At 35.5% G+C, this 12,198-nt stretch overlaps 1 protein-coding gene across 4 annotated transcripts in view; it reads right to left on the reverse strand.

Moving 5' to 3' along the window:
* Positions 1–786: 786 nt before the first annotated feature.
* GASK1B (golgi associated kinase 1B) overlaps positions 787–12,198 on the reverse strand; it is a 47,522-nt gene continuing 36,110 nt past the window's right edge. For 2 of the 4 annotated variants that reach the window (XM_005556173.4, XM_045392991.2), the window contains exons 4-5: positions 6,979–7,205; positions 787–3,800 (exon numbers count right to left, since the gene is read on the reverse strand). In XM_005556173.4, the coding sequence (XP_005556230.3) occupies positions 3,593–3,800; positions 6,979–7,205 (435 nt within the window). In that variant the 3' untranslated portion in view covers positions 787–3,592. The remainder of the gene's footprint in view (positions 3,801–6,978; positions 7,206–12,198) is intronic. The other 2 variants (XM_074040998.1, XM_074040999.1) reach the window with 1 other exon arrangement.

Consider the following 12,198-nt stretch of genomic DNA (forward strand, 5'->3'; position numbering starts at 1 on the left):
ATGAAAAACTGATTCATATGAAAATGTTAAATGAATAGATTATAAAGATTTTATTCAAATAATCCATTAATGATGGAACCAGTGAGATGGTAAAAACCATTTAAAAGTGTATCTCAAAAGCTAAATATTTATAGGCAATATTGGGATAAGATTGTTGGACTAGATTAAAACTGGTTAATGCCCAACAAAGTAATAAATTGTAATCATTAAGTTTATCACTTCCACCAGAAAGAAATTATTTGCATCTCTACGGAACAAAAGTCTATAAGTCTTTGCCCTCCTGCATTGTTAAGTAGCCCATGTAATAGAAAATTAAGCCCAGCATTGCACTGAAAAAACACACAAAACTCTTTTCTGGCTATTTCCAAGTTTCATTCTGACAAGTCAATTCTTTCTTTTTTTTCTTCTTTTTTAACATTTATTTTAGATTCAGGGGGTAAATGTGCAGGGTTGTTACCTAGGCATACTGCATGATACTGAAGTTTGGGATATGAATGATCCCATCACCTACGTACTGAGCATAACACCCAAGAATTAGTTTTTCAACACTTGTCCCCCTCTAGTAGTCCCAAGTGTCAATTGTTATCATCTTTATCTGACAAGTCAATTATAGTTCTTTCATGAATGAAAGTTCTTGATTATTGTTTATGATACTTAATTTTTTTAAAAAAGGTCTTTATCACCTTTATTTGACCCACGTTCGATTTCCATATAATTTTCAGATGAATGCTCTAAATGTGTGCTTGTTCTGTGCTGATATAAACATAAGAATTTCATAAGACAGTGTGTAAATAAATCTACATCTAGGTATTTTATTCATTATATATAAGGTAAAGTATATTTAATGGCACAATAGAATAAACAGGCTATGATTACAAGTCCAAAGATTACAAATATAATGATGATATCAAATATATGCACACACAAACACAATCCAACAAAATTCTTGACTCTATTTCTTTATTCAGGGCTAAAGGTAGCAAACATTCCTTTGTACCTAGCTTTTGAAAACACATCTACAAAAGCAAATGAACTCATCTGCAAAATAAAAAGCATGTATCTTTAATTTCTAATGTTTCATTATAGATTTTTAAGATACATATTTATTTTTATATTATTAGCTTAAAGAAAGTAAGTCACACAAGAATAAGTGTTTGCATGTCTGCTAAGGTAAATTATTACATTATAAGTTTGTTATGAAGTTATAAATAAAACACATATTGTGCTTATGTGAATGAAACCGCAGCATAATCGGAGTGCATTTGAAATGCACAGAGTATTCTCATTGTTTCAATAAGACAAAAGAAGAGCATTACCTATTAGAATTAAAAGCCTGGCCTTCAGCTATCTATTAGTCAAAAATAATTCATCATGAATTACTCATTGGTTACAAAACAAAATTGTTAAAAAGCAAAGGTGACTAAAATAAACATGTTCCTGGGCCTTTCATTTAATAAGCATTTTGGAATAACTGGAGGCAAATAAACGAAGTTAAACCCTCACGTGGGAGGACCAGGCTACCCAACAGCATTGTAGCTTGAGACTCAAAAGTTAAAGCCAGCTTCTAAAAAGCCTGTTAGTCCTACCATCAATATGATAAATTTGGATAAAGATGGTAAAAAAAAAATGTTTTAAGCAGTAAAAATGCAAATATGCCACCTTGGTAAGACAAGGTGTCAGGCAACTTGCCAAAAGAGTTATTTCAAATCAGTGGCTCAAAGTAGAATTCCAGTCTCCAAACTTTCGTTAGGCTAATTTTCATTAAGAGGATGATTTATAAGATACGAAAAGGATCTTAAAAATCCCAGAGACAGTGAGTAAAAGTGGAGACTCAAAAGAGCCAAGGAGTGCTATAAATCTGTAGACGCGAGGGAAGCACTCAGGTCAATAGAGGGAACATTGAAGAGGAAGATAGTCCAAAGCTCAACTGCCCAGGGGGCGAGCACAGCCCATAAGGGTGCTAAAAGTAGTACATGAATGTGAGCCTAGAAAAGCTACAATTAGATTTTCAAATGATCTCTCTCTCCTTGGTCCATCTTCTCTTATACTTAAAACATTATTTTGACATTTTGTTCTACACTTGTGTCAATTAGATCTACAGATTTTTTTTCAAATCTAGCGTCTATTGTAATGTTGTTAGTAGTTCTCTTTCACACAGATACTGAGTTACCCTTGAACAGAACAAAGAAAATGTGGTGTATTTTAGCAATAACAGACATAACTGTGAAAGACAGGAGAGAATGTATTATAAACATTCTCAAATTGTATTTTTAAACTTTCAGGAAATGAAAAAGTCACAGATTGAGCTTTTAAATAAGAAGTAGGATGTGTAAGGGCAGGAGGGTAATGGTAATCTATTCTGAATTTGAAATTCTATGTGAGTATTTACCATATGTGACCATCTTGGGTATTGGCAAAGGACATAAAGATGCAACACACGAACCTCTTCCAAGCTAATTTAAGAAGTGTTGAGTTTGGAGAGGATTATTTGAGGCTTAATATTGTCCAAATTTACTGTGTTAGTTCTAGCCATGAGGAAAATTGATCAGAGGCAGGTTTTAACTTATTTTGTTCATATTACTCATGTTGAAATAAGCCAGATAATATATTGAAACACCCTCAATATCGGGACCAATTCTCAATATCTGGGCAGCAACCATTAAACCAAATTAAATATAATTACATAGAACAAATGTTAAGGAATTCACTACTATTAATAAAATACACATAAATTATATTACATTGTTTGTAAAAGTAACAAAATTTTTAAAGAGACATCCATTTTAAAATGATACTCTGTAAGTACATTTTCAGATAGGTAACTTCATACTTGAGAATTATTTAATTTCTCAGCCACTAGGCATGAATTGGACCGAAACAGAGAGAGTAAGACTCTTTAATATGTAAATTGTCAGATTTGAATGATTTCCATAGTGGCAACAAAAAAAATTTCTAAAAAGGAATGGAAAATATGATTCTTGCTACTTAAATGGCTGATTATTTATAGACACAATAGAAAATATACTGGTGATTTTGCAAATAAGTCAGCATTTCTGTTTAAATGTATGGTCAGTTCTGATGCTCTTGCAGGCTGTGAGCCTCAGTGTTCCAATGTAGAGTTGCCTCGGGGTAGTGTGGAGGCTGCTCTATGTTAACAATCAGCAACAGAAGAACGTCAAGAATCATTCCCATTAGTACTTGGTCAGAACAGTCAAAATGGCATAAAATATGCTTTATGAATGGAGTCAGTACCTCTGGCTTACACTTTTCTATTAAACAGCATGACAAATGTTTTCAAAACTTAGCTAGAATAATAACTGAAACTTCTGTTGTCAGATGTTCAGATTCACACATAGCATGATGTTACAGAAAAATATAAACAAATACTTCTTAAGTAGCTTGTTTTTAAAAACTTTTTAAAGTATGCATACAGTGCTCAGTTCCATTATAGCTACTTGGTTAAAGTCATTTATTTTATGTATTCATCTACACTGCCTCATTGCTAAACACGCTTGAGGTTGATGTGCTTGATTTAAAAACAAAACCAAAAATGCATATTTATATATAACATCCTAGCCAGAAAATTCTTTTGTCATTCATTCATAGGTAATACTTTGGCCCCGTGTGCATTGATATAGGTGATAAGAATTTTGGCTCTGTGTTCTATTACATCAATAAGCTTTTCAATTCCTTGTCTACCTCCTTGACTTTCCCAATACACTTTATCAAGAAACAGAGACTGAAGGAGTTTCTGCCGTAAGTGCTGGCTCTTCAAAACAGAAACTGCAGAAGCGGGAAACCTGAAAAGATAAAACATGGTATTTCAATCTTAGTAATTGCTTGGGAATAGTACTCCTTACCCAACTGTCCTGCCTTTCATTAACCTGTCATAAATCACACTATCAAATGGTATGTTTGAGAACCAAAACATTTTTGTCACTGCCAAGATGACACTTCTCTTAATAATAATATACTAGAAGAAAGTGTTTCCAGTGAACTGAATATTCTACACCATTCAGAACATGACAGACATCTTACTTAAGGTAATTCTGTACAGTCAAACAAAGGCATGGAATTGGAAAGGATTCTATTAGCCTGGCAGAAATACTTTTCTTAGTCTTAGGCTCATTTCAGCTGTGGAAACCCCTTTAATCTGTCAAGTAGAATGGTATCCTCTGACGTATCAAGGTGGGATTTTATGCAAGAAAATATGAGAGACAAATTGATGATGACAACGTCAATAAAGTATTCTGCCTGAATACAAGTTACACAACTGAATTTATGTGAAATAATAAAAAATGTGTGTACTAAAATGAGACAAGAATCATTCAAACACATCAAATTAAAGAACGAATTGTCTTTGAGTCATATTATACCTCTGGAACTCTGAGGATTTAGGATCATTTTATTTAACTGGAGTACTAAGATGTTTTCAAATAAATTTAGCAAAACTCAAGTTTCAGAGAAAACTTTTAGTTCCACAATGAAAGTCTCTCTGGAAAACCTAAGACCAATTTAGAGGGGTCTTTGCTGAATTACCTTGAAAGAATGCATTGCGCTTGCTTTTCTTCATTTAGAAAGTAGAAAGCCAGGAGTCCAGCATATACATTATCTGAAGGACTTAGCAAAATTTCTAGGTCAAAAACGTAAGTAATATTTTGCTAAATCCCCAATCTGACGTTTCTCAGCTTTCATTAAAATGCTGATAAAAGCACAGTAAAAATATTTTTTAAGAGTACATTTCTAATAAACTCAGTTATACCTCAAAAACTATAGTAAGAACATATATACTTGCTTAAAGAGTACACTTTGCCAGAAATTTCAGGCCTTCTAAGCACTTCTTCCAAATTTCAATGGAGCACAATGGAGATGGCACAGAGAGTGCCTGAAAGCAAGTATCAGGTGCTCTAGCAGTTCTGAGGCTGCAGCAAGTAAAAAGGCCAAAGCGCTGGACAAGCTTACTGTATGTGAGGAAGTGTGGAATGAAAGAACGTTTATAAGATGCTCTTAGTTGCCTGAAGACATTACTATATAGTTGAGGGGCTAAACTTTAGGGGCTCTAGTATTAAGTAGGATTTTTGCTTTATGAAGTATTAACAGTTCATGAATTGTCAATTCTATAGCCTTTCAACTAATTTAGCTGGGGCAGGATGCATGAGATGAAATCATTAAAACCATTGGATCTCCTTAGTGGTTAATCCTTTTCATAAAGGAAAGCAAAAATATTACCTGTCTCTGCACTACACTGATATAATAGTCGGAATATTCAATGCATAAATCAGGGATTAGAAAAGTCTTCATTTTTGCTTTTCAATGTGTGAATTATATTTTCAGAGAAGATTTAACTTCAAATCCATTACTCCTCATAATGCATTTAAACGTAAATCTTCTTTGAAAGAAGAAATGAAGATATTCACACTTACATGAATGTATGAAATGGATGGACTGTATTCTTCAGGCACTCCTAAGTCTAAGAGGGAATTTAGGGATTTAAGAAGACCCTGTAATATCACCCTAGTAAGTGATGTCTTAGGAAAGTCGATTTTCCCATACATAAAATTTCCTTAGCTTAAAAGAGAAAACCTGCCACACGTCCTGCCTTCAATCCACAAAGAGATGGTGAGAAACAAGTATCAACCGGGCAGGACCCGGCAAAAAACTTATAAAATCGTGTCTCATAAAACTCTCACAGGAACAGTATTGCTCTTAATGCTTAAGTACACAAAATCCACACCATGTAAGTCATCGAGTTTAGGAAGAATGATTGAAATATGCTCCAGAATATTATTAACAAGAGTAATAGTAACAGAACACACCACAGTTATTACAGAAATAACACCACAGTTACTACAGAAAAAAAAATACTGAACTTGGATTTGGAAGACCTGGGTTCTAACCTCAATTTTAGACTTGCTCGTGAGCTTTCCAGCAGTCACCTAGCTTCACACAGCTGGTTACCTATTTTACCAATGAACCCTCTATTTTTAGATCTCCACCCTACAGCAGTCTCTTAGTCAATCTGATTTCTGACTAAGGTGGGAAGTATGGAGAGTGGCTCTGCCCACTATGTGGTGGAACTTGAAATCCAGCCACAATTTCCACTGCTGGGGTTGAACAGCTCACGCTTTATAGCTGGGTTCTTGCCATTACTAAGTGTCTTAATGTCCTTTATTTCCAATAGATGTATGATCAAGTGTGCCATGAGCAACCACTGTGTTTTAACTTCTGCATTGCAGAGCTCCTTCTTTGGTTCCCTCTCCACTCTGCATTCTTTCTGAGTCTTGCCGGATGTCCCCAAATCTTTGAGATCTTTCTTGAATTCTTGGTCAACCCTTAGTAAATAAATAATTCTTCCCTAACTAGCCTCCATAAACCCTCTCTCAGGTGTTAGATACTTTTCCCCTTAATCTATGTCTCCTTGAAGGATTTCAAAATGCTGAAAAATCCTCCTGCTGAATTCAACAGCCAGCTGTCCTTTGAGACTATGCCTTACTTACCAGATTGGCTGTCATTTTCCACTGCATTCATAAAAGTCACTTGAGTTCATTATGAATTTGGACATTCTGCCATGTCAATATTTGCATGTCTATTAGTTCTTCCCATGTCCTATCTTACGCCTAATAGTGGAGCCTCCGCCACCTGCTTATCCCTGCTCTGCCAGATCCTATGCCAGAGGTCCCTGCACTCTTGCAACAAAACCCACATGGATTTTCCCAATGAGAATCAAGCAACATCATGAATGTGAAATGTAGTATGCGCTTTGTAGGCGGTTTGGGTTGGCGATAGAGGCGCCACGGCTGCACTCTTGTTCTGTTCTTCTTGGGTTTGTTTCCCTTCTTGGATCTCCATTCCCAGATTCCACATTCACAATGATTTTCAAGGGTTAAAATGATCAGATGTAAGATGTGAGTTTTCTCAGAACCTTGCTACTTATCTAATATAAATGTGATGTCCTGCAGATGTTACTATAAAACTTACTCTTTGATGCCTTCTAACAATTTGAAGTTTAAGTTATCTTCACTCCTGTCAAAGAAACCCTTGTTGTCTATAAAAACCAAATGCCTTGGGTCATGCTTTCGCTGGATAATGTGTGCTAGAGCCGCAGAACCTTGGTTGTCACATTTTGGCCTCAATCCATTCTGTACACAGATATCTTCCTTGCGAGGTCTGAATCCACAGCAATTTGTATCTAAGCGATTATAAATCTGTAAATGGAAAACACAAAATCCAAGATGCTGAGTGAAAACAAAACTTGGGAAAGTTACAAGATTTTCAAAAACCAGTGCTTTCTCAACAGCTGACTTGCCAGAATCTAAGAGGGCCAGGCTCATTTAATTAAAGGCAACTGTCAGAACAAGTCCAAGGTTCATATCCTTCTGACTCAGTCATAGTTATGAGCATTTCCAGCTTCTGCTAATAGATCCAAAGTCAGATTATCCAAGTCAGGCATCTCCACCCTAAATATTCAAAGTTCCCACTGACATCACATACCGACACATGGCCAGCAGAATCTCTGACTCCATGCACGACAGAAGAAACACCATTGTACTTCTACGTGTCTGGAAGGCTCTGTCTTGTTTTCTCCCTCAGGTGGTTTATGGGAAACTGGAGTTACTTCATTGCCACAAAAAGTTTATTGCAACCCCTAGCCTACCTGGACTTCAGTATTACAGTAGTCTAACTCAAAATTACATAGAAGAAATCTATTGAAAAGATGTGAGACCCAATCATAAAAACTAAAAGCACTATCTAAATGGAGGCCACAGCTAGAATCTAAACAAGTGAACAAAATGGGCTTCTTGAAGTTTATTATGGGAGTTAAGGATACCACCCTATAGAAGAGGGTAACCAGATTAATTAGAAAAAGAAGAATTGCTTAATTCCATTTCCTTTGGGCAAGGAAAGAAATAATATTTAAGAATCAGGTAAAATAAAGCCTGGGCAAAGGAACTAGATAAATTTAAGTCAAATCTCTGCTTTCACACTTCTGAGCTCTGCAACCTTGTGCAGATTCCTTTTCATCACTGACCCTCAATTTAAACGCCTGAGTAAAAGGAATGATACTCTTTACCTTGAACACTTGGTAGAAAGATTGATGAAAATATGTGTACACCCTCCAGCCCTGTCCCAAGCATCTATAAGACACTCAAAAAATGAAAACTACTATTACTCTTGTTGAGACACACCTACATACTCTCCAAAGTTATTTACCTCAAAACAAGCTTCTAAGACAAAAAGTAATTTATCCATTTTAAATGAAGAAAAATTCAGCCTCAGAGACATTAAGTAACCTGCCCTGGGTAGAATATTAGTAAGTAAGTAGCAAAGTTAGGATTTAGACATAGATTTGTTTGTCTCCAAAATTTCACAATTTTTTTTCCCCAGTATGTCATATTGAATGGTTTTAGGCTAACTAGTCAGAGTTTGTACGTGTGCTTACGAGTCAAAAGATAGACAGATACTGCCACTTTTATTCTTTTGGTATTAAATTCCCATCTTTTTCTCATCCTCTTGTGTTTCTGCAGCTCCCATGGAGCTGTTCAGGAGACCAACTGCTTAGAAAGGGATGCAGTAAAGCAGTGCCAAAGTTTAGCCTACTTTGCAATGATCATTTATTCACTTATCCAACAAACACTTATTGAACATCTTCTACATCCTATCAGTGAGCTAGGCACCAAGGTAAATGTTGCCCAAGGTCAGCACCTCTCCATCGTTACCACTTCCAGTGGAAATTGAAATAGTTATTTAGTTTTGCTTCGCTACCAGAGCAAGCTTCAAGAATTGGACAAAGGACTTTCTTCTCCGTTTTCTGTATGTAAATAGACTTTGTATCAAATACCATGCTTGAGATGAAGGATTGTAAGAGAAGTTAGCATAAGCCAATTTTCTATGAAGTTTATGTAAAGCTGGTCACAATGGGTGGCGAGCGAGCAACCAAGCATTTGCACCAGTCAAAGGGTACACTGCTGGACTAGAAACAGTCACAGAAAAGGAGGGTTCTGTCAAGATTGGTTCCAATCCCTGAGCCATGGGACCATAAATCTAACCCATAGCTTATCCAAAAAGTCACAGAGGCTGACTCCAGGGAACAGTACGTTACCACTGCTTGTTAATGTGCATTTGTTTGACATGAGCATAAGAAGGTTTCCCAAAGGTGAGCAAGAGTGCCCCGAGCAAATAACTGTAGGTTAGAATAGCACATGAAACGAAAAAAGCACAAATTAGAAACTTTTAGAAAAATTTATTGAGCTCTTTCTTCTCAATTTCAGTCATTTTATGCAGTACCTTCACTGACTTTGAATATAAGAGAAATAAAATGACATAAAAGAGACTGCATCTGATTGCCAATTATTTAAGTTAAGGTCAGAAAGAACATGAAAACTAACTTTTCTAAAAGCTGCTTCCCATCCAATCACCTCTTTTTTTTAAAATATACATTAACTAATGATTTTCAAAGAATCTGTGTACCATTTTATCATCATCCTTGTTTCATCTAGTTATATTAACATTAAAAATTTTAAAGCCTAAATCTTATTTAATTTTGACTACAATATCAAAGTCTGTTATATTGGACATATGTGTTTTGAATATAACCCTTAAAGAAAACTCTACCAAACATTTCTTAAATGCTTCTTCAAACCCTAAGTTCTTCCATCATTGTGGATTTCATAGTAGTGGGGAAAGGACTAAAATACATAACTACATTTGTACTGTTTCTATAACAAAACCATGAGTATTATATATTTATGTTAAATAATAAGCTCTTTAGAGATAAGGCCCTTTCAGTACTTCTGTAAACACTGTATTTTTCTATTTTTAAACTACACAAAAGCATTAAAAGTTAAAGGTGGAAAAGATTGATTTAGGTCATCTTCTTATTTCCTTACCAACATTAGATTTTTTGCTACAGTGTACTTTTAAAGTACTTCGTCTGATCCAGTTCTGAATGACTCAACAGTCTGTGATGATTTTGCCACTTCCCTGACAGATCGTTGTGCCATCCAGATCTAACAGACATTATTATTGAAAACAGGTGTGTGTGTTCAGCCCAACTTCTCTTCTAGAAAATGTTGCCACTCATTTTTTTCAGATCTATATACGTACTTGATGGCTCTCTCTCTATATATATATATATAAAATATATATACATGCGTGCGCATGTGCACAAACACTGTGTGTACACCTACAGATGTAAAATCAACTGTAAGTTCTCAAATAATCTAGGTTTTACTTCGTTTTCCTTATCCTCCAACTATAGTAAATTATGTCTTTGTATTATTGCCTTTGTCTAGCAAGGGCTTATGTACCTCTTAATTCATGTTCTCTAGCTCTTCTCAGAATTTTGTTTATAGCCTTCCTTTCAAATTCACATTCAATATACCAAAAATAACTTGACCACAAAAACGTAATCTACTCCCTTAAATTCAGTGCCATTTTGTTAGGCAGTTAATTTAGTTATCTATTGAGCATATTTATGCTTACTTTTAAGACTGCTTATCTATTTTTTAAAGCCTAATAAAGCACATCCTACATGGCTATGAATCCATAATATGGTTTTAATATACTTGTTTAGTGCACACATTAAAACAATCACTTAACTACTGCATGATTAAGCACTGTAGTGCACATCTACGTGTCTATGTAGGTAATCATCCTAAAAGAAGGCTATTTGGGGATAAATTTTGTCAGCTAAGCAATGGTGAGTGTTAGTCCTCATTATTACTGCTTGTTCAAATTCACATCTTCTCATTCTTTAAAACAGGAATATCTTTTGCAAAACTGATCTTCTGCATCTTAAAATACTGCCAACCACCATTTTCCATAAAACGACTCTTTCCTTTCTTAGGAAAATACATCTTTTCAATGTTTACCTAACTAAAATTGTACTCAGAAAAACCCAGGTGTTCCAGCCAAAATTTTGTTGGTGGTGGTGGGATATTTTTAGATATATTTCCTTCTTCTAAAGTTTTTTTTAAATTCCATTTTCCTTTGGTAGTGTTAGTTTTGCCTGTAGGAAAAAAGTATCTTATGAGTGATTCAGATTATGCTTGCAGCACCAACACAAGGGTGCCTCTGCTGCACTGTCCTAGTTCCCCAAAACCCATTAGAAATCTGCAAAAACCCAAAGACGTTCCATCCCTATGCACACTACCCACACCAGCCATGTCTTCAAAAATGGGTCTATCAAGAAATTGTGTCAGTTTCTTCATATCTTCTTTTTCCTCAAAACAATATGATTAAATCACTAATTTCAGGCAGTGCTTGGATGAAGGCAATAAAAAGCACTATATTTTGGCCAGGCATGGTGGCTCATGCCTGTAATCCCAGCATTTTGGGAGGCTGAGGTGGGCGGATCACGAGGTCAGGAGTTCGAGACCAGCCTGGCCAACATGGTGAAACCCCTGTCTACTAAAGTTACAAAAAACATTAGCTGGGCATGGTGGCATGTGCCTGTAATCCCAGCTATTCCGGAAACTGAGGAGAATCATTTGAACCCGGGAAGCAGAGGTTGCAGTGAGCCGAGATCACCCCATTGCACTCAAGCCTGGGCGACAGGGTGAGACTCTGTCTCAAAAAAAAAAGTGCTATATTTTTATTTTATTTGTGTATATATATATAATGCTGTTAATATTAATAATAAAAATATGAATAGCAGTTTTATATTGAGTGTTTAGTATGTGCCAGGAACTGTATACTTAATGATTCACATGTATTATTTCATTTAATCCTCATAGTAACCTTAAGACATAGGTGATACCAATAGTCTCATTTGATAAATGAGGAAACTGAGGCACAAAAGGGCTAGTTGACCTCCTCAAGGCCCCTCAACTCTTAAATGACAGAACTCTAAGGATTCCAGTCCAGGTATCTACAGTTTTAAAGTCCATGCTCTTATCCATCCTGATTGTATCTCTCAGGTTTAGTCTCCAAAATGATACTGCAAAAAGCAAGCACATTTGTGTAGAATGTTAAATGATACTGAATTTAAAATATTAGTTATAAGGGTTTCATCAGAAATACAAAGAACTTCAGTAGGATTTCGGAGAAAAACTCATGAAGGAGATGATATTACAGTTAAATTTTAAGAGCCAGGCAGTATTAGCTAAATACCAGGAAAGGCATGGAAGTAAGAAATCCAAAGGCATCTTTAGAGATACAATGAGTGTATTTGGCCAGTGCTTCTCTATGTGGACTACT

The sequence above is a fragment of the Macaca fascicularis genome, chromosome 5 (genome assembly GCF_037993035.2).
Source record: "Macaca fascicularis isolate 582-1 chromosome 5, T2T-MFA8v1.1".
Classification (NCBI taxonomy): domain Eukaryota; kingdom Metazoa; phylum Chordata; class Mammalia; order Primates; family Cercopithecidae; genus Macaca; species Macaca fascicularis.